Source organism: Eleutherodactylus coqui, chromosome 1, assembly GCF_035609145.1.
Source record: "Eleutherodactylus coqui strain aEleCoq1 chromosome 1, aEleCoq1.hap1, whole genome shotgun sequence".
Taxonomy (NCBI): Eukaryota; Metazoa; Chordata; class Amphibia; order Anura; family Eleutherodactylidae; genus Eleutherodactylus; species Eleutherodactylus coqui.
The window spans coordinates 480,583,470-480,606,585 of NC_089837.1; the positions used below are offsets into that span (position 1 = coordinate 480,583,470).

General features: G+C 43.3%; 1 protein-coding gene across 1 annotated transcript in view; it reads right to left on the reverse strand.

Annotated features, from left to right (window-relative positions):
* The window catches only part of KCNH3 (potassium voltage-gated channel subfamily H member 3), a 71,746-nt gene that overhangs the window by 12,343 nt on the left and 36,287 nt on the right, over positions 1–23,116 (reverse strand). The window contains exons 9-12 of the mRNA XM_066585548.1: positions 21,118–21,387; positions 11,013–11,212; positions 8,856–9,105; positions 6,343–6,560 (exon numbers count right to left, since the gene is read on the reverse strand). Coding sequence (XP_066441645.1) covers positions 6,343–6,560; positions 8,856–9,105; positions 11,013–11,212; positions 21,118–21,387 — 938 coding nt within the window. The remainder of the gene's footprint in view (positions 1–6,342; positions 6,561–8,855; positions 9,106–11,012; positions 11,213–21,117; positions 21,388–23,116) is intronic.

Here is a 23,116-nt window from a genome sequence, read left to right on the forward strand (position 1 = left end):
CACCTTCGGTGGCCATTTTAGCGCCAGCCATAGCCCAGCGGCCATTTTAGCATCTGCTGTAACAATACCTTCAGCTGACGCTCAGGTGTCATCTTAGCTCCGCAGCAGAAATGAGCTGGCCTCTGACATCCCATCTATGTATGTTTTTACCTGGCATACCAATTCTGTGCACTGCAATGACGAGTGCCTTTTCTGAATTTTGCATAGAAACATTCAAGTCCCCTCATCGCGCCTGCAAATAGCCTCCTCCCGATTATCTGTTCTGCAGTCTTTGTTTAGCACCCCCATCCCAAGTAGGTTTGTGCTTAAAACTGCCCACAAATGTAGTTGTTGCTGAAAAAATCTTTTCCACTTTGCAAGGGGGACAATGGAGGAGAAAGGGAATCATCTAGTCTGTGTCCCCCTATGTCATGAAGCAAGTTCATGCAAAGTCTGCAGACAACTCTGTGACAATTAACCACCGTGCTGTTTGTCCTGTATGTCTTAATGTCCTAACATTGTGTCATTGCTGTACGTGTTGTCTATATCTCATAAGTCAGATACTGCTGAGAAGAAAGGTCACTATAGGTGCTAGGATCACAAACGGCAGTAGAAAAACTTACAGAAGGAAGGAGGGTCAATACGTGATAATATATATATATATATATAGGAATAGATAGAGGGTTAACACTTGATTTCTGTAAAGCTCTGTTCCCCCTTGTCACCCCCCTTCCCTTCAGAGTTTAATGAGATTGAAGTGAAAGCCTTGACTTCGCAGAGAAGGAATGTGTGCTTCTCAAGGCCAAAGATTAGAGCGGAGAACCCTGGACAGTAGCGTTGTTTGCTTGAACAGAATAGAACCCATAATGAATCCAGTGAATCTTACTGTCTTAAAAATAGGAAAGGTAGGAATTCTAAGGTATATTTTTGCTGTTGTGTAAATGTCAGTTCTGTGACTGGTTGGACGTGTGCATAATTGCTAAATGTGTGTTCCTTTTATGGAAAATATTAGTGATGAAGTGGTTGTTGTGGAATTTGTTGTACATCTCTAGTACTACAAACAGTTAAAGTTTGATTGATTCCAGGGAGGGGTGGGAGTGATTGAATGCATTTGTATACAAGATGAGGACAGTTGCATCATACGCGTTATCTCCTGGTGTGAACGATGTGCATCCTAGTGCAATGTATCCACAATTTCCTGAACTCTGTAACAGCGCAAACATTGTGTGTGTGGTGAATCATAGGCATTTGACTGAGAGAGACAGATTTGATCGCATGAACAGATCAGTTAGTGACCCGTGTTCGGACTGTGATGAATGTAAGATGTGTGATGCAGATATTGACTGGGGATAGAAGTGTCCTTCTGCATGAGACTTTACTTGTTTGTGATGTGGATGGGAAGACTGGAGTTCAAATGAAAGTGTGAAGAAAGACGTGATCGGCCAGTATCGAAGGGGTGGAGCTAGATGATGTAAAAGTACGTAACGTGTCATCCCGCTCTTATCCACAAAGGAGGGGGTGAGAATCTTGAGCAGCCAGTAAAAGTTTTTTGTTTCCTCAAATTTGATGAGACATTGCAGGCAGGATCAGATTAATAATGAATTTGCTTAGAGAATATTACATTCCAAATATTCATAGGTGTTTGTAGAATATTCTGCCCTGTTGTAATTTATGTCTGTTATTGGCATTGATATCTTACAGGCCTTATCTGCATCCATCAAATTCTCACTGAATGGATCGGTACAGGTTGAGACCTCAGATGCCAGTTCAGAAGAGTTTTGTAAACTAACTGCTCCAACAAACATCCCTCTTTTTTCCAGTCCAGAAAAGACGCTGAAGGGTCAGCCAGACACCTACGGCATGTCGGTGCTGTGTGCTGATAATTTGGAAGCCTGCCAACAGGCCACAATTACACTGTTAATTTTTCTTGCAGAAAATGTCTGTAAAGCCTCTAAAGACAAACTCCAGTTCTGCAAAACAAAGGTTGTTTAGGCCAAGGAACTGGACATCTGACAGAGGAACAAAAGGCTGCTGTCCAGGCCATACCCGTACCTACATCTATTGCCAAACTCTGCACCTTTCTGGACCTTGTTTCATACTGTCGCCCATGGATCCACTCACTCGGTTTCCTCTCTTATGCAACCACTCTATGACTGTCTTTCAATCATTCTTTTCTCTCTCACCCCTGAAGCAGCTCTCTAGTCTTGGGTATTCCCAACTACACTTTACCCTTTACTCTTTTCTGTACTGAACTTTCTAGCCATGTGACGGCAGTGTTGGCACAAAAGCACGGAGGACAACCACGGCCACTTGGATACTACTCCATGAGGCTGGATCCAGTGGCTCGAGGAGCTCCCTCATGTGTTTGTGCGGTGGCAACAGTACAGGCAATGGTTGACAAATCTTCTGAGTTGGTATTGGACTACACCCCCCTAGTGGTCCTCACCCCTCATGTCATTCGAAGCATACTCACACAAGTGCAACCCAAGCACTTATTTCTGGCCTGTCAGATCCGGCTACAATGTGCTCTTTTCATTCTTTCCAATGTTGCTACTACTTTGAACCCGGCTACTCTTCTTCCAATTGAGTAGCCTAGTTCAAAGGGGGGGGGGGGGGAGGAGAAGGCATAGGTGATCTAGATATTGCAGATCAGCTATTTTTAATTTTTTTCCCAACAAGGTTCTGATCTATTTGAAATAGAATACCAGCCTGATTGTCTATCAGTGATGCAACAAGAAAATTTAAGTTTTAAAAGGTTACTGAAGCCCCTGTTAACAATGCATATTTTGAGTTATTTTTTATAGATGGTACCAGGGGTGATCGATGACTCCACACTGGATATGCAGTGGTCACACAACAAGATGTCCTAAAAGCAGAATGCCTCCACATGTTTCAGCACAAGAAGCGGAACTGAAGGCCCTCACTGAGGCGTGTAGAGTGGCAGAAGGTAAGACGGCAACCATTTACACTGACTCCCGGTATGCATTTGGCATAGCTCATGATTATGGCCCAACATGGAAGGCCAAACAGTTTTTTACCTCACCAGGACAGCCAATTAAGAATGGTGCAGCGGTGCAGAGTCTCTTGGAAGCGCTACTTCTACCTGACAAAGTGGAGAGCTCACACCGATTCCTACACCAGAAAAGCAAGAGGCAATGCCATCACAGACCACACAGCAAAGGCAGCGGCCCTCAAGCCGTGGAAGAAAAGAAGAATTTGACAAAAATCTTGGACATTGACCAAACTTTGGACTTTGATAAAAACTTTGGACTTTGATATGCTAAAGACTTTACAGTTACAAGCCAGCAAGGAAGGAAAAGACAAATGGACTTAATATGGGAGCAGCAGAACAGGGCGGCGTATGGCGGACAGTCAACAGAACTTGCCTACCACGGTCCCTGTGCCCCATGATGGCCCAGCTGACGCATGGAAAGACGCACCTCCCAAAGCAGCAATGATGTCGACGCTTGAACAAGGACGGGTGGCTCCTGGGTTTTCTGTAGCTGCTGCATCATTTGTCCAATTTTGCATGGTCTTTGCCTTAAGCAACAGGGCAGAAGTAAAATTTGCCACATAACACTTGCCTGGGCCACTCTACCCATTTCAGGGATTGCCAATTGGCTACATTCAGCTCCCACTTGTTGGGAAGCATGAATATGTGTTTGTTGTTGTTGATTTCTTTTCAGGTGGGAGACCTACCCTGTTACCAAAGTAAATAAGCAGGTAACCGCACGGAAGCTCATGAACGAGGTAATCTACAGGTACGGGGCACCGGAAGTGATTGAGTCAAACAAAGGTACACACTTCACAGGTGAAATAATGCAACACATCATGTCTGCTTTGGGTATATCCAAGGCCTTTCACACACTCTACCATCCACAGAGTAGTGGGAAAAAAGATCCATGGGCAATGAAGGAAATGGACAAATCTTGAATTGAGTGTCTTCCATTAGTTTTTTCTTAGTTAAGTCCATACCACAGCAACTGAGTTTGGGGAATGATTCTCTTGCTAATTTTGTCATAGGTCTCTCCAAGGAATTGTTAATAACTCATTCTGTAGTCTCTGCTTCTCTCTCAGGTCCTACAGGTGAGTGTCACAATCTAAAAACCAGGTGACAGGGTCTATGTGAAAAAGTTTGAGAGAAAAGCCTGGTTTGAAGGTCCCTACCAGATGTTGTTCACCACCCCAACTGCAGTCAAGCTCGAAAGAAAGTCCACTTGGATCCACACCTCGCACTGCAAAAAGGCCCTGGGTCCCGGAGCACAGAATTCATGATCCTGCATATCCTTTACAGGCTATGGGCAGGGTTGGGGACCTGGGCGGAAGTGGCTGTCACAGTGACATTGTGGTACAATTCCGCTAACACACACAAGTAGCCACATACACCTTTGACTACTGTACACTAGCCCCCAGTTTCAGGGATCAGAACAAATTAATACAATCAATAAGACTACACTGAGGGTGAGAATCCAACACCGCATCGTGCTAAGAGAGAAATTGACGATCCAGGTGGCAGGTTTGATGCACATGTATATATATAGATCCAATCAGAGTGCCAAGGGGGGTGCCAGATGAGTTTAAAGCCAGGGATCAAGTTAAGGCCGGATTTGAGTCCCTGTTTGGAATAGTAACCATCAATAAGAATGTTGATATATATTACAACCAACAAAGGTTCGTGAACTATACAAGAGATGCACTTCAAGGGCTTGCTGATCAATTAGGCCCCACAGCCACCATGACTTTCCAGAACCGAATGGCTCTGGATATGATACTAGCCGAGAAAGGTGGTGTTTGTAAAATGATTGGTGAAACTTGCTGTACGTATATTCCAGATAATACAGGCCCCACAGGTAAAGTGACTATCGCAATAAAGAAATTGGCCACATTGTCAGAAGAGCTGAAGTGTAATTCTGGGATAACTTACCCCTGGGATGAGTGGTTTGCATGGACCGGACAATGGAAACAATTCTTGATGCAGATAGGAATAGGGATTCTGGTTACTCTTATCATACTCCTGCTACTTTCTGTCTGTATTGTGCCCTGCATAAAACGCTCCTGTGCTAAGCTTACAGATCAAATGGTGCCTATTGTTCCTGTATATGTTGATAAAGAGACCCCGGGCAATGGCTATATGCCTATAATACAACAGAGCGATTTGTCCCCTTATGGATCTGTCTCAGCAGAAGCAGGGGTGACCACTCTAGTTTCCCAGCCATTAGAATAGAGTAGCATATGTGTTGTAGATCCCTTCTGTGTCTAATAGGTCTTCGCGTTTAGTTAGTTAGGATTATTCGTCGGGGAAGGGATTAGCCCTTGGACAGCTGACCAACAATGATAAGTAGGGCATAGACCATAAACTAGAGATAGGTAAAGCAAACCTTACCCCGTCCTGTAGAAGTAATAAAGTATCGTTTATTTTGAGACAGTTTCTAGGGGGGATTGAGAAGGTACAGGTCCATAAAAAATAAAGAATCTGTCTCAAAATGGCCACTAGATACAAAATGGAGCATTATAATATATAAATAAGCTTGTGCGTAGTGAAACAATAATTCAAGCAGAAATAACTTTAGAGCAGAAGGTGCGGTGCAATGTCTAATGATGTGTCTCTGTTCTTTTTCATGAGAACCAAGTCTGGACGCAGTTGTTATCAGAAGAAGCCCTCCCACACCTCCATTCGGAGACTTGGACAAAGGAACTGACTGTACTACAGCCTCCTGAATCACAAAGTGAATACAAGGGAGGACCAGGGAGGACGAGATAACGTCCGTCCGGGAGGAATAAACATTCGAAGGACATTTCATATGTATTCTCACGTTACGCTATTACTGAACAATGCATGATTCTTAAATGTTTGTCTAAGCCAATGAGATTAATGCCGTGACTAATGACGCATTCCTTTCCTGTATTAGAACTATACCAAGTCAATAAATGCTCAGTGTACGCACGCCTTAAGCAGAGTAAGCTGTATATCTGCCGCGGCTCAACTCTACGTATCTGTGGGAACTGATAACTATCTTTAAGTGTTTAGTTCTTGGTTTCTGGGATGCATCCAGGTACGGACTAATTTGGAACCCAAGGCCTGAAAGGTTAATGTGACCTAGTGGTCCTTAACAGTATAACATCAGAAAAAGAGTAAGCCCCTAGGAAAACCAGGATACAAATTGGATTGGAAAGGGTTAAAGTGTGTTTATTCTGAAATGCCCCAGCAATGATATGTTGTCCTGACATGCGACTGCTGCAGCCGATGTGTAGAGACATTTCAAAAATATTTGCATTCAGCTTTGCAGCACGTCTTGGGTCATAACATTATGCCCACATTAAAAATATATCATTTTGCTTGTTGCGCTGCCTGGAGTTACTTACCTCCGGCTCACATCTGCTGCTTCCCAAGTTGTAACTGAGCTGTTGTGTGATCTGGCTTGTGAATTTATATGCATATTCTGGATAGAGTGATAGCGTGTCACGAAGTCCCTTCAGACTGATCCCCTGAAGGTCACAATATGTCAAGCCTTTGACGTCCGCATTTGCTTTAATCACTGTGTCCTCAAAAGAGACCTCACAGCCAATCAGGTCACCTTTGCCTACAGTTAAAGATATATTCAATAAGTCATTCAAATACAACTAGAAGGTATGGCCTGATATGTAACAAAGGTTCATTAACATTATAGCAGAACCATTTTCACAGTCCTTAAAGGGCCACTCTGGTGATTTTTCCATTCATTCATATGTAGCTATCCCCCCCAGTATAAAAATGAGCTAGTGTTACCTTGGTTAGTTATTTCTCTCTTTCTGAAACTCCTGTCATGTGATCTCAATTCTGGTCATGTGGTCTCAGTTCTGACCAGCTCAGATCTGCTTGGGGTTATGTATTCATTTTCTAGTCAGATTCTCAGTTAGCGTGTTGCTGTTAAATGGATCTACCACAGAAACTGCCTGCAGGGGTATACAGGCACTCCTGTCATAGTTACTGATGATGATTAGAGGCTCCTATCAGACAGTTATAATAGAGGAGATCACAGCTCATCCTCTTGACTTTTTACTTATGGGCTATAGCTTATACAGAAGAATATAGAAGGTAATTATAATTAAACTATCCTGTCAGCAGGCAGAATGGTATAGCCTCAACTATTGCTGTGTGAAACTGAAAGTAAAAAAATCTCAGCCTCAAGATGGTGCCTGACAAGCATCAGATAGGGGGCTGCACTCCATGGGAGTTACTGGAATACACAGAGGAAACCTCCAGGGTGTGACAGTCAATGAGAGGGGCAGGCATGGAAAAATTTATTTTTCCTGGAGTGGCCCTTTAAGATCAGCAAAAATGCTCCTGTAGTGTATCAGTACAAACCACGTTAGGAGACTTCGACTCATATTCAATGTCCATCACTGTTGGCACACTGTATTAGAAACATATAGTAAGTTATTTCTGGATCCATTGGAGCCAGATAAAAATATCTGTATAAGTGATTTATCTATATGGAATAGTCTCCATACAAGTCAATGGATCCCCTCCTGTGCATTGTATGAATGGCCCATGAAGCTGCTGTAAAGCACATCTCTAAATGCTGTTAAATGCAGTTCAGGCAAGATGGCCACCCCCATAGTCAAGTTTAGACAAAAAAATCTACAATCAGAAAATAAAAACAGATTAGAGAAATGGAAAATATTTCACTATTTGCTTGTAATTAGTAAAAAAATATACATTCCCTTTAAAGTAATAAAATGAAACATACATAAGGAACATCATTAACATGAATAAATATATGAAAACAAACATTTCAAGGATTTGTGCTCATACCATCCTACATTTTTAAAAAAGAAAATATGTGATCCCCACCAACACACTAGAGGGAAAGTGAAATTAACCCTTTCCAATCCACTGTCTGACGTCTAAAGACATTCTGATTGGAGCCTGTAGAGCACTGATGTCGGAAGACGTCCAGCAGGGTATTTTTACTGTAGATTACTGGCTGCTCTGTTGTCGGGGGGGCCTTTCCGGCATGTCACATACTGCAGTACTGGCTCTAGCCAGCAGATGGCGCCATTGTAAAATGGCAGAAAGAGAAAGCCCCCTAGGAAACCCTGAATCCAAAATTGGATTGCAAAGGGTTAAAGGTGTATTCCGGGACTTTTACTATTGATGACCTATCCTCAGAATAGCTCACCAATAGTTGATCAGCAGGGGCTCACCTCTTGGGATCCTTGCCAATCAGTTGATGCCCCGGACCACTGTCCATGCAGCAGGGCCAGATGTCTGCATTGGTGGTCAAGCCTGGTAGTATAATAGATGGCTACCCTTTTTCACTTTGAAATTAACGGGAGCGATGCTTTCCACTACACTTCTAGCTCCTCATTGCAGTCAGAGCTGGAAGTGTAATAGAAGGCATCGCTCCCACTAATGTCAATGGGAGCTAAGCCGTCTACTATGCTTCCAGCCCTGACCACTGATGAGGACATCTAGCCTCCCTGAACTTACAGTGGGCTGGAGGATGAGCTGATCGTTGCTGGCCAGGAATATGTATCATCCTTTATGGCTACTCTATAACCATGTCATGGTGACTGAGTGCTACTAAGCACCATCACATGACACATGTCACCATATAGGTGGTGCAGTATTGGCTTGTATAGCATGATGTATTGAGCATGAATGGTGCATACATTTGCAGTTTGGCTGAAAGGCCTTCTGTTAATGAACACAATTTTTAAGTGTCTCACGACTTACAGTAGACGGAAATGATAGATAAAGCCTTTCACACACTAACAATTAGAAACTTTGTGACGGCATAAATATAAAAAGAGGGTTATTTTATGAAAAAAAGTTTAAGGGCTGCATGAATGTAGTAAGTTTTTTTTACTAATAGCACACTGTCACTACCCACCCAGTATGGCCAAGACAACTCCATCCTTGAGGACTTCCATGGATCCTGAGCACACACAATAGAGGGCTTCCAGAGCATCTCCCTGCCGGATGAGATACTCGCCCGGAGTACAGAAAGAAGGTCTAATATTAAGTGACAGAGAGCGCAGGCAACCCCGGCTTGCAAGGGCAAACAGTGGCATCTGGAGCAGTTCCTTGTTGAGGTGCATGGCAATATCAGCTCGTAGTTCATCTGGAAGACTGTGCAATAGCTGCAAAGCATAAAAGGAATTGCTTTTAAAGGGCTGAAGTATACAAATGGATAATGTTTGTGTGGAAAGTATGATAAACACTATTTTACCATATTCAAAATTGATAATTTTACTGCCGCTCCTCCAATAATGTTGTGTAACTCCTTCAATACAGGAAACAAAACACAATGACAAGAAAGAATGTGCATTTGCACTGGCAACTATAAAAATACACAATGAAAATAATTATTGTAAACTAGACCAATGGGTAGACCTTACTTAAAGGGGTTATCAGAGACAACCCCTATCGGAATGCTGCCCATATGGCGAACAGTTCCCGACATCTCTGGCAAACAGCTGATTTTGCCAGCAGAAGTCGCAGCCAACCAGTCATTTTGGGAAATGCAGTATTGCATTCCGACTATTCAGATGAACGGCCATCCTTGAAATACAAGGACAACTCAAAGTCACCCAGAATGGCTTATAGAGGCTGGTCCTGAGTGGAGGAGCCAGCTCCACGATCTCCATTGTCTTAAAAGGGTATATAAAGAGTGGTTGCCTTCTTGATGCATCTCCTTTAGAGGAAGCCATACACCTTAGACGGAATTACTTTGATGGTTGAATAACTCTTGATCTAACAGTAATCTGCTGAAAGATCATTTTGCCAATGCAGCCGTACACATTTTAGTTCATATTGGCCATTACAGTTCTTCAAATGGGCCATAGATGTTCATTGACAAGGTCTATCAATGTTTCTGAGGACATTCATCTTTCTTGAATGACAGATCTTTTGTTAAGTACGAATTCTTTGTTTGGCTATGGGAAAAAAACATTCATAATTTCACTTGATGAATGATTATTTAGGGTGAAATCATCCATTTTCATCAACTTTTATTTTATGTGCCTTTGCACCTTTATTCATTGCCATCATGTATACGGCTACATACGTCCTAATTGCACATATTCCATGCAGTTAGGAAGTCTATTGCCATCCACAGCCTATGCTGTATATTGAGCAAATTTGGGAGACTTTGGCAGAAGACATCAGAGATAATTCTGATGGGGGCTGTTAACTCTTTACATGCTGCTGTCAGTTCTGAAAAGATGGTGGGGGTGTCATTCAAGTGTCATGGCAGCCTGGGGCCTTCTGAAGGCCCCCAGGGCTGTCATGATTTTTTGCCTATTAAAGACATGTTTATGGCATGTTTAATAGGAAGCTTGTTAAAATATAGTATAATGCAATACCATATTGAATTATATTGTATAATGTCCCTTATGGGACTAATAAAAAGTAAAAATAAGCTAAATAAATTTTTTTTATTTCTTCTTAAAATAAAAATTTTAAAAAGATGGTCACTCCGTCTCCAATAAACAAAAAATGTAATAAAAAGCAAGCAAAATTTGTATGTTTGCCAAAATGGTGCTAATACAAACTACAGGTCACCCCACAAAAAATGAGCCCTCACATAGCCCCATCAACGGAAAAATAAAGTTTTGGGGCTTAGAATATTATTTACTTTTTTAAATTAAAAATGTTTTTCTTTTTAATGTATTACTATATAAAGAAACTATAAATCCCTGTAATTGTATTGACCCACAGAATAAAGGCAGCACAATGGTGTAATCAATTGTGGGTTTTTTTCCATTTCGTGCCATTTAGTCTTTCCATGCATTATATGGTACCATTGAAAAACACAACTCTTCCTGCAAAGAAACAAGCCCTTATGTAGACATGTCACCCGAAAAGCAAAAAAAGTTATAAAATTTGTGAAAGTGTGAGTACCAGAACAGCAGAATGTGCCATGGACACAAGAGCATCAATGACTCATGGCCATAAAAGGGTTAAAGAGGTAACTTCTACATTCCGTGGGAGGACATTACCCCAGAGGGAAGGAGTAAACACATAAGCCGAGTGAACATTCTCTTACCTCATTAGTATCAATGCCATTGTTCACTGCCCACGTAGTCTGCACATACTCTAACATGCGTTGCTTCAGAGGTTTGGGGATCCCATGAATTCGGATGTAATCTCGCAGATCCCGGGTTCGGCTGTGGTAGAGGAACCTCCTCGCGTAGAGACGCTGGATGATTGCTGTGACATTTCCAAACACCAATGCGTGCATCAGGGCTAGAACGATGTGAACAGAAAACATTGTCATAGGACAAACATACAGAAAGGAGTTCAGTAACAAAAATGGACCCAATTTGGTTTGTTCCTCATTATTACAATTTATCTACATTGTACCAGCACACGATTACTGCTTCGGACTATGGAAAAACACTAATTTACCGAGAAGAAAGCCATTTCAACTTGAGAAGAACACACAAGCTTGATGAAGATGTACCCCAGCTGGCCTGAACCGCGGTCCTATAGCTTCAGTACATCAATTGTAACACCAAGTAATTAAACAAACACCAAAATTGCATCTGCACTGCCATGGACGGTATAGGTTAGTCCTAAAAAGTTTTATAAAGACAAGCAAAGGCCAAGCTAAGGGTTTGTGGGCCCGGATGAAAAAGTTCAGCATGAGGTGCCCCTCCATAACTTTCTTATGCATTGTTGGGTCTCTCTTAGAGTTGAGCGAACGTACTCTGCCGAGCTTGATGCTCGTTCGAGTATTAGTGTACTCGATGGTGCTCGTTACTCGAGAGAGAGGGAGAGGGTTAGAGGGGGAGAGAGAGGGAGAGGGAGAGAGAGAACACAAACCAACAACAACAAAAAATAGCTCGGCACCCGACGTCCCACATACAAAAATGCTCGACTCTTCCATTGTAGTCAATGGGGTTCGTTACTTGAGTAGAGCTCTCGAATTTGCCGAAAAGCTTGACTCGAATAACGTGGACCCGAGCACTTGGGTGCTCGCTCATCTCTAGTCTTTCTTAAGAAACCTATCAATGCAACACTAGCATCCAGGGACACAGCTAAAATCTTAAAAAATTAGGCCAAGTATAGGGGGTCCTAATGCAAAATCTGTACCATGGCCCCCCAATCGTCCATGTGCCAATTATAACACTGGTGCTTTTTTATATGATACAGAGGTCTTTGTGTCCCCTAAGGTTCGAGGGCCCGGTAGCGATTGCAACCTTTGCACCGCCTATTGCTACGCCCCTGAAAACAAGGTTCCTTGGTTAATAGCTTCCTGTGAATTCGACCCCGCTGTTTGTGAGAGCTTCAGCTATGGAAATTAAAGGGAACTATGCGCTTAAGAATATATGAGGCTCAATTCAAGCCATGACTGTCATGGAAGCTCAGCATTTATGCCAGAAGATGTTCAAAGCCTGAAATTTATTGCGAAGTACACTCAACTACACTTTTCAATACAACTGCATAAAAAAATCCCATATAACATGCAATATCCAATTTTTTATGGAACGTAACGGTAGTTGAATGCAAATCTATAAGCATACATTTGCATATGTCTGGGGCATACGTTCGAAAGGCTCTCCTGCTAAATACCATAGGATCCTAGCCTACCTCTGCCACAGCACCTGTTTCTTAATATCCTTGCAGGAGTGCTGCCTTCCAGTAGGTGACGCTGCAGAGGTATTGTTCCATCTGAACAATACCTCTGCAGCGTCACCTATTGGAAGGCAGCATTCCTGCAAGTCAATGTTAGACTCTTTATACAAGCCTTGTAACAATGACTGGGGATTGGCACCATCATATTGGTGCATTTCACACGAGTACTCCTAGGACTCATTCCAATAATTGCCGGCACATTGTCACAAATGTTTGTAATTAATTAAAACTGCTGTGATGTAAATGAACATCTTAGGGAAAAGTTGCACCCGAGATTCTCAGGTGCAGCTCGTACTGGACTACACTCAAACATCCCGTCCATATGCTGTCCGATGTTCTGGACACAGCACATTGACTTGGACATCCGAAAGTTGGAGAAGAATAGAACATGCTGTGATTTTTTTATTCAGCCTATTAGAAGTGCTGACAAGCAGTTTGTTCCCCTCCACCAGCCACGGTCGGGGAGAGGGGTCTCTATTCAGATGCCATAGGTTAGTCAGGTTATACAAGACCTTGCAAGGGTTAATGGGTTTATCATGAGTGATGAAGTTGTGTTCTGCATAGGAGTGTTGATGCGCATAGAGTGTAATATGATGTTCATGCAGGTATGTGATAGATATTATGATGAAGGAAATATGATGGCGCAGCAAGACACGTGCTTAAGATGACGCAGCAGGCAAAATATAGAGTAATATGGGAGAGAAAGCGCTAGCTGATGATGATGATGTTGCGACTTCTTGACTTTAGTATCGTATATGATGTGTTTTATGTGTTTCCATAAGTGGGGACGCTGCTTCTATGGGAAATTCGAGGTAGAGGCCTATGGCCAGTATGATGATGTATGTAGCAGTTGTGTCACTTTAATGAGACGTGACAGAAGATGCTAATAGTTATGTAAAGAAGTGATGAGAACACCATGTGCCTTGCTGTTGCCAGGAGGAACTGAAGAGAAATCAGAGATATGTATATGTTGGCGTAAGACGCTGAGTAATGAGAATACATATGTTGAGTTGCAGTAGATATTATAAGTGTTACCAATATAGGATATAGTCGCTTTAAGAGTTTAAAAATGTTTAAAAGTACATGAGGCTTCCTATGAAGCGTAATCAGCATAAGCTGTCTCTTGAGCGATAATCGTTGCGTCTCAAGCGCGGCCATTGTGCACAGTTCGTTCATCGCTCATTTCTAGCCAGCTAGAAATGAGCAGTGAGCCTTATCAGCGCCGCCCCCTGATATCTCAGCGGGCGATGCTGATAGCATTCTTTCAGCTGGTATCCCGCTGGCAGTTCTCAGCAGGACACCAGCTGAAAGCCTGAGAACAATGAAGCTGTTTGCATATACAAAACAGCTGCATTGTTCTCCGAGCTATCACGGTGGTATCCCGCTTCACCTGCATTAACTCTTAAGTAGCTAATTAGCTACTTAGAGTTATGCATAGATGATCGCTCAAAACTGTCACTCAAACTGTTGTTTGAGCGGTCAATGCTCCGTGTAAATGGGCCTTAAGATTAACATGCACAATGCCGAGCATCAGGTGGAGTGGTGTAAAGAAAGTTGCTACTGGACTCCGATGAATAGAAATGTTTTACCAGGCTTGTTAAAAAGTCTGACATTGAGTTGCATAAATGCTGCCTTCCACTAGATGGAGCTGTAGAGGTATTGTTCCATCTTCTGCATATTTCCCAGAGGAGCGAGGACGGCCTCATAAGTCTTCTCACACCATCTAGGTGCTCTCCCTAAGGAGAAACAATACCCTTCCTAAGCCAGGTCATATGCCTTTCACTAACCAAGCCAGAAACGTCTTTGAGGGGCAAAAACCCCAAAACAGGTGCCTAGTTGTCTTTTCCTTATGGAGAGGGCTTTGGCTCAGAATTCCCAGTCATTGTTACAAGGCTTGTTAAAAAGTCTGACATTGACTTGCAGGAATGCTGCCATCCAATAGATGGCACTGCAGAGATATTTTTTCATCTTACCATTTACATATTTCCCAGAGGAGCATGGGTGGCTTTAAAAGTCTCCCCACAACTTCTAGGAACTCTCCCTAAGCTGAAATGATATCCTCTGTGATCATTTAAGTGATAACTCACTATCTGACAGCATGATGGACAAATCTAAGCTTGCCGGCTGTCTGGTAAACCTTATCAAATGTATAAAGCCTTCTGTAACAAGTAGTGAAGAACGGAAACCGACATGGGGCTGTTTTTCAGGGTCAGAATTAGGGCTAGGACCCTTATCTCCAGTAAAAGCTAATACTAATGCTACAGCAAACAAAGGCATTTTCAACAATTATACACACCCAACTTTGTGGCAAAAGTTTGGAGAAGACTTCTTCCCGTCCCAGCATGACTGCTGCTGTACAAAGAGCGAGGTCCATAATGGCATGGTTTGACAAGTTTGGAGTGGAGAACCCAAGTAAGCCCACACGAAGCCCTGACCTCAACCCCATCTTACACCATCAGGATGATTTGGAACCAGACCAGGTCAACATCAGTACTTGACCTCACAAATGTCCTTTAGGCACAATTTCACGCAATTCGAAATTTTGTGGAAAGCCTTTCTAGAAGAGTGGCGGCTTTTACAGCCATAAAACGGGGTCCAACTCCATATTACTGTCCATGATTTTAGAATATCCAACCAGTTCCTATAAGGGTGATGGTCAGGTGTCCACATACTTTGGCCATATTGTGTACACTGTTCAAATGTTATCTCCATTTTCTGAAGTTGGCCAACATATCGCATAGCTTACTTTCTAGCTGTGAGATATACTATTATAACATAGTTGAGGTTATTATCTACAGATGAGGTTTGCAATATCTGCTTTGCACTCCAGGCACTGAAGCAGCACATCTCCAGCTAAGAAGCGGAGCCCTATAGGTTTAGAGGAAGCTATTAATACACAAATTGGGACACGATCCACCAGTCAGCACATGCAGACACATACGCCCACACACACACGTATGAACATGTCGTCTCCATAGTAATGTCCCACGCTTGTCCCACACATATACAGCTCAGAAATCTGCCTAGTTCTGAAAACTCCCAATTAACAAGGATTTAGCAACAGAAGAAAAGTCGATATGACACGTAGTATAAGGAAGGTGGCGAACACGTACAGTACGGACCGGAGACATTGCTAACGGTGCATTTACACGGGCGACAGCGAATCGCGCCTGACATTCTTGGGCGTGATTTCAAGGAGCTAAATCATATGTGCAATTTTCCTGTGCATTTTGGTTGCAACCCTCCCCCCCCCCCAGCATGCTCTATTTTCCTGCACATCAAAAGTCCCCATACAATTCAATGGGGAAGAGCAAATGCGTGCTAGATGCGCTAGAAGATGCGTGAAGAATCTCATGTGCGCTCAAAAAAGCATCGTTCATTCCGCAAAAACGCTACGCATACGCTCGTGTGAAGGGGCCTAACTCTTCTCCATTTCCCCCACTTCTACATTCCCCCTCGGAACCTTATCCATCATCCCACTGTGTCCCCCTCACCCCACACACCCCAATACACTTCATCTCGGCTGGTGGGAGGCTCCTATAGCTTTATGCATACTACCCTATTTATATACAAGACGTCCGGACTGTTGTACAGCCCCAGCCCTTGTACCTCTTGTCCCCCCCCCCCCCCCGATGTCCTCATAGACTGTAAGCTCTTGAGAATAGGAGCCTCACCCCTATTGCTCAAATTGTCCATTGGTCTAATACTGTATGGAATGTATTATGTTATCTACGTTCCGTCTGACTTATAAAGTGCTGCCAAATATGTTGGTGCTATATAAAGATTATTATCATTGCTTATCATATGGTTAACCCTTTAGTGACCAGCCTATGTTTTGCCTTAAGAACCAAACTATTTTTAAGGTTGCATTGCAAGAGCCGTAACTTGTTGACAAAGCTCTTTGTTGTTTTTTTTTTGGGGGGGGGGGATGAGTTGTGTATTTTAATGGCACCACTGTGGGGTACGTATAATGAGTTGTAGAACTTTTATTACAGTTTTTCTTCGGGGAGGGGGAGAGATAAAAAAAATAAATTCCAGGAATTCCACCATTGTTTTTGGTTTTGTTTTCACAGTATTCACTATTCCATAAAAATAATAGAATAACTTTCTTATCTGATCAGCACGATTACTGCAACACCAAGTTTTTAGAGATTTTTAAAAATGTTTTTACTACTTTTGTACAATAAAAACACATCTTGGAAGAACAACAATTGGATCCGCATCGCCGCATTCTAAGACCCGTGACATTGTTATTTTTCCCGCGGCCGAGCTATGTCAGGGTTTGTTTTTTGAAGGAAGAGTTGTAGTTTTTATCGCTACCATCTTCAGATAAATATGACTTTTGGGTGCTTTTTATTACGTTTTTTTGGTAAGTTGAACAAAAGAAAAATAGCAATTCTGGCATTACTTTTTTAAAATTATTTTTATGGCGTTCACCTTGTGAAACACATAACAAAATATTATCATTGTCTGGATCGTTAAAAATGCGGTAATACCTACTATGTACTGCTTTTTAAAACATTTTTTGGTATTTTATCAATTTGAAAAAGTTTTTTGTGGGGGAAAAAATGTGTTTTTTTAAACTGAATTTTTTTCACTAAGGCCGCCTGCACACGGGCGGGTCGGACGCCACATGCAGGATTCCCGCAGAGGAGTTCGATCCAGTGCCCGGCCAGTGACCCCAGCTTACCTCTCTGCCGGTCTTTTCCTCTGCTGCGAATGTGCCGGACGGAGCACCGTCACGCGTGCACAGTACAGAGGACGCCGCGCCATGGTGATAATGTGGCTGCTGCAATGATGTTTGCATAATGGCTACGGGACGGACGGCTTCCAGAAGCTGGCCGTGCATAGCCCGCACAAAATCACAGCAGCAATCGATTTCCGCTCGTGGGCAGGAAATTGCGTATTTTCATAGCATGCTATGGCCTGGATTTGCTGCAGAATCCGGAGGTGGAATCCCACTCCGGATTTCGCAATGCCAATCGTCTCATGTGCAGGAGGCCTAAATGAAATGTTATTGAACTTTTTTTGAAACTATTTTTTAGTCTTTCAAGGGGACATGAAGATGCGATCATTTGATTGCTAGGTAAGTACACTGCATTACTCATGTAGTGCATTGTACTAAGCGAATGTCAGCAGCCTGTTAGACTCTGCCAGAGGTGGGGCCTAATAGGCAGAGTTACACGGTTGACATGGAGGCCTTTTTCAGGCTTCTAGCTGTCATGTGAACCCATTGATACTTTGCAATCACACTGTGGGGTGCCAATGGGTGACAAAAGGAGCCCCCTCCTCCTGTCATCTGCCTAAATGTCGCAATTGCTATTGTTTGTGGCATGTAAGGGGTTAAACAGCCAGGAACTGAGGTTTTTACTCTCCTGGTGGTTAAAACTGGAGCCTGGCTGTCAGTATTCAGCCAAGCCACCCCCTTAAAGAGATGTGTGCAAGTTTAAAGGCCATGAGTGAGGTCAGTAAAAAGGCGCAGTGGCCATCACTAAGGGGTTAAATAGTTATGTTAAAAAAACCCGTAATTTTTCTCATTAGCCAATACATTTACCCCCTCTATGATACATTTCTCCTTTTTATACAACAGTATTTAGCATCACAGATTTTTCTGGCTAACGCGGCGCCGCGGTATTTTTGATGTACATCCTGTTTATGATAAAAAACAGAAGGCGACAAGATCTGTGCAATAATGTAACTCCAGTAATAAAATCCACCCACTTATGTTCAAAAGTGTCTTGCAATTGAAAAGTGTATAGCAACATGAAAACTACGTAAACAGAGTTACATTGGCAAGAGGAGATTTGAGAACCTTCTGGCACGACTAAAATCATTTCGTTAAGTAAGACACATCTATTATGTGTTATAGGCAGATTTAAAGGGGTTTTCCTACTACTTAAAATTGCTTCATAGCCGCTCTGTCCTTCCTGGTTGCTGCTGACCAGGACATGTGACTGGGGCAGCCAATCAGTGGCCACAGCAGTGACCTACTATAGCCAGTGATTGGCTGCAGCAGTCACATTTCCTGGTCACCAGCAACTAGGAGGGACAGAGAGGTTAAGTCGTGGGAAACCCCTTTAACGGCACGATATTTATACTCAAATTTACCATCCGTCTGCGTACGTCTGTGTAGAAAAAAGAAATGTACCTTTATTAGTCCCCTTAATTGTAGGTCGAAATTGACTTCAATCGTGAACCATCCAAAAGGTATGGCACATTATGGTCTCTTCCCGGTTATATACAACCCACCAATGCCGTATTTTACAAGGATCCAAAAAGTACAGCTCTAAATTATACCAGACCGATATAGGAAAGAAGCGGTCTGATGGTATTCTGCCTGTAGTGAAAAGACCAACGCCAAGGGCGTAACTATAGAGGATGCGGTTGCACCCGGGGCCAGGAGCCTTGGGGGGCCCATAAGGCCTCTCTTATCCATATAGGGAGCCGCCCAGTAGTATGAATCAAGCATTATAGTTTGGGGCCCTGTTACAGGTTGTGCACTGGGGCCCAGAAGCTTCAAGTTATGTCTCTGACCAACGCCATCACTGAATGTCAATAGAGATGAGCGAGCATACTCGGCTACGCCCCTTTTTCGCCCGAGCACCGTGATTTTCGAGTACTTCCGTACTCGGGCGAAAAGATTCGGGGGGCGCCGTGGGTGAGTGGGGGGTTGCAGCAGGGAGTGAGAGGGAGAGAGAGGGCTCCCCCCTGTTCCCCGCTGCTACCCCCGCTCTGCCACGCCTCCCCCCGCCCCCCGGCACCCCCCGAATCTTTTCACCCGAGTACTGAAGTACTCGAAAATCGCGGTGCTCGATCGAGTAAATACTCGAAACGAGTATACTCGCTCATCTCTAAATGTCAACCCTACAAAGCAGCTTGACCATATGGGAAAAGAAAATGTGCCCAACAAGAAAATGCAGTTACAGGAGCAATTTCAGAAAACGTGGAGGGAAATATCTGCAGATTATCTAAACAAACTGTAAGAACACTAAATTGGCTGTAATTGCTGCATATTCTTTGATGAAAGCAACACTTATAGCTCCACATTGTGTCTTTTTTTTAAAAGTAGAAATAATTTTTCGACTTTTACAACTTTTTGGATGAACATATAAGTTTTATGCAAATGAAAATGCATCCAATCTCTTGTATGACGGCGTACTGTATATATCTCCTATGTGTACAATACCATCCCCTGGCATTAGAGAAACGTCAATAAAACCTGCTGGACAATTCTGGATTTTTCCTAATGTGTCATGAACTGAAGTTTAACATACATACTAGACATTTCCACACTGAACCGTTTTTTTAGACCAATATAATCTACAATTAGTGTTGAGGGATTGTGAATTAGGTCTCTCAATTCTGACTTCAATTAAAATCAGTAGGAGTAAAAATCGGGTTCTGCGATTTAGCCTCTTTGAGCAACAGTGGAGGTGGTGTTGGCAGAGGCCCAGTGGTTAGCACCGCTGCCCTGCATTGGTGGGGTCCCAGGCTCAAATCCCTATCAAGGCCAAATTCCAAGCTTGAACTCCAGCACTGCAAGGTAGGAGAGCCAAGCCAACACATCTGTCCCTTTGGCTTAAAGCAGAAAGCCAATTTTTTGGCAATTTTTGCTAAAAACTGGATCGGGATAATCCGATTTAGCAAAAATCAGCCCAATTTTATCACCCGGCAGATCGCGACCGGCAAACCTTTTTGGAATGTATGTGACCTTAATGAAAACTTTTGTTGCAGTCTTTCATTCTTCATATATGAAGTACACAATAGTGTATATTAACACCGAAAAGACAGAACTGTGCAGCTATACACATAAATACAAATGTGACAGATCACTTTAACATGCTGTCCTGTTTCCCAATATCTTTATCGGTCTCGTAACTAGAATCAAATGAACTTTTGAAAAGTTCAGTTTGGCCATTTTGCAAAATTTTGGCAGAAGTTTGGCCCAGGTCAATTTCGTTTGAATGGAATCTGAGCTTCGCCAGCAGTCGTGGGGCAGGGAGGTAGAGAGCGAGAAAGTGGTGGTCCTTCTCCAATGTGGCTCCGTAGTTAAGATTATTACTTTGCAGTACTGGGGTCCTAGGTACAAATCTGACCAAAGACAATATCTGGATAGAGTTTGTATGTGTTTCTTCTTCTCATAAAATATAAGAGCTATCTAAAGTGTTTATTGGTATGAGACTAAGCCCACACAAACATAGGGAGAACATATAAACTCCTTGCAAATGTTGTCCTTGGTCAGATTTGAAACCAGGATCACAGAACTACAAGGCAATAGTGCTAACCACAGACACATTGGTCCACCACCACCTACTTCTTTTAGAGAGGTTGGCTGAGATGAGCTGCCCGAAGTTCAGGCTCATGCCGAACTGAACTTTAGCGAAGTTTGACCCAAAGGAAGGTTCTACTGGTTTGGTTTGCTATTTGTCACTATTTGTGACCTCGGGAAATGTATCATGAATTTTTTTTTTAACAATGCAGACTTTGTCTTTGCTACAAAAATATGATCGTACCTCCTATTAGCATGATACAGATGGAGAAGATTTTCTCAGTGTCCGTGTTAGCCGATACGTTCCCAAAGCCAACACTAGTTAGGCTGCTGAGGGCAAAGTACAAGGATGTAATGTACGAGCTCCTGGATGAAGGCCCTCCTAATAACACCAAACCAGTCTCATTGGAGGTCTCCTCACTGTGATTGTTCTGAGCAGGTAGAACGCTGCTAATATTTTTCCTTCCTATGTAATAAGGAGTTTCCAAACGTCGGGCCAGTTCTTGTAGCCAACCTGAAAAAAATGAAAGGTAGAAGTAGAATATTGTAGTATTCAGTCACATAACTACACTTTAAATCTTATAAGAGACCCTGGTGTCTATAGAACTGGGATTTCTGGCACTGTATTCCTTAAACCCCTTAAGGCCTCATGTTCACGGCTATATTAATATTTAAATTCGCAGCGTTTTTCCTGCACGCAGATCCGCGCCCCCTAGGGATGCATTGGACACCCGCAGGTAGTTAAATACCTGCGGATGTCATTTTCCCCTTCAGGCACGGATCTGTGTGCAGGAAAAAAAAACGCGACATGCTCCATTTTAGTGCGGGTCTCCCGTGGGGACGGCTCCCGCAGGCTTCTATTGAAGCTTATGAAAGCCGTCCGGATTCGCGGAACACCCGTACCAGAATTAAAACTCACCTGTCCGGACGCTGCGGATCTTCCCTCTGTCGCGGCCGGATCTTCTTTCTTCCCTCTGTCGCGGCCGGATCTTCTTTCTTCCGCCCAGCCGATGTGTCCGGCGCATGCGCGCAGCACGCTGCCGGCGCGCCGAGCACATTGGCCGGGCCGAAAAAAGAAGATCCAGCCGCGACGGAGGGAAGATCCGCAGCGTCCAGACAGGTGTGTTTATTCTTATTTTTAGCCTCATGTCCGCGGGGCAAGAGGGACCCGCTGCGGGATTCTCCATGAAGAATCCGCGGCGGGCTTGATTTTCCCCGTGGACATGAGGCCTTAGTGGCACACCCGGAAAATCTCCGGGGCTTGCTGCACTGATCCTCCAGTTAAACCCCGGAAAATTTCCGTGGATAGCTCTAGTGCTGAAATGTGCAGAACACTGAGCTGTCATCTGAAATCTTCTGGGGTTTTTATGGCATACTCAGCGCAGAAAGACCCATGGATTTCCCTGCCATAATACCAACTGTCAAAGTAATACAGTGGCACAGTGACTGTGAGTCCTAAATTGCATGGTTGACTCATTTAAAAAACCTGCCCTGTAAGCTATGACATGGTAATAATAAACCTGCCACTCCAGGGGGTAATAGCGTGCAGAGATTCTGAGAAATACTGCACATGGCACCAAACAACGCTAAGGTACATCCGATATTGTGCACTGCCCCCTAATCAGTAGAGATGAGCGAACCTACTCGTTTCGAGTAATTACTCGATCGAGCTCTGCGATTTTCGAGTACTTCTGTACTCGGGTGAAAAGATTCGGAGGGCGCCGGGGGGCGGGGGGAGGCGTGGCGAAGCGGGGGGTAGCAGCGGGGAACAGGGGGGAGCCCTCTCTCTCTCCCTCTCCCCCCCACTCCCTGCTGCAACCCCCCACTCACCCACGGCACCCCCCCAATCTTTTCGCCCGAGTACGGAATTATTATAGTATTTAAGTACATCTTACAGTTTATGCTTTCAAAAGGCCATACATAATGTGTATATAACTCCTACTCTGGAGAATGGGCCATCCTCAAAACATTATGATTAAATGGATAATTTTTAATACGCAATACATTTTCCACTATTTCTCACATATAAGCTATATTTTTCTACACTCTGTATTTGGAGTACTGTGTGTACAGTAAAAGTTATTTCACTCTTTTAGGACCCTCCAAAGGCCTTCGATACACTTACGTATTTGGAGTCATGTGTTGTTTGTGGTCATCAGTAGACAGCACACAGCCCTATTATACATCTATGAGACTATATACTTGAATGTTTTCTCACATGGACTGATAAGCCACATGAAAAA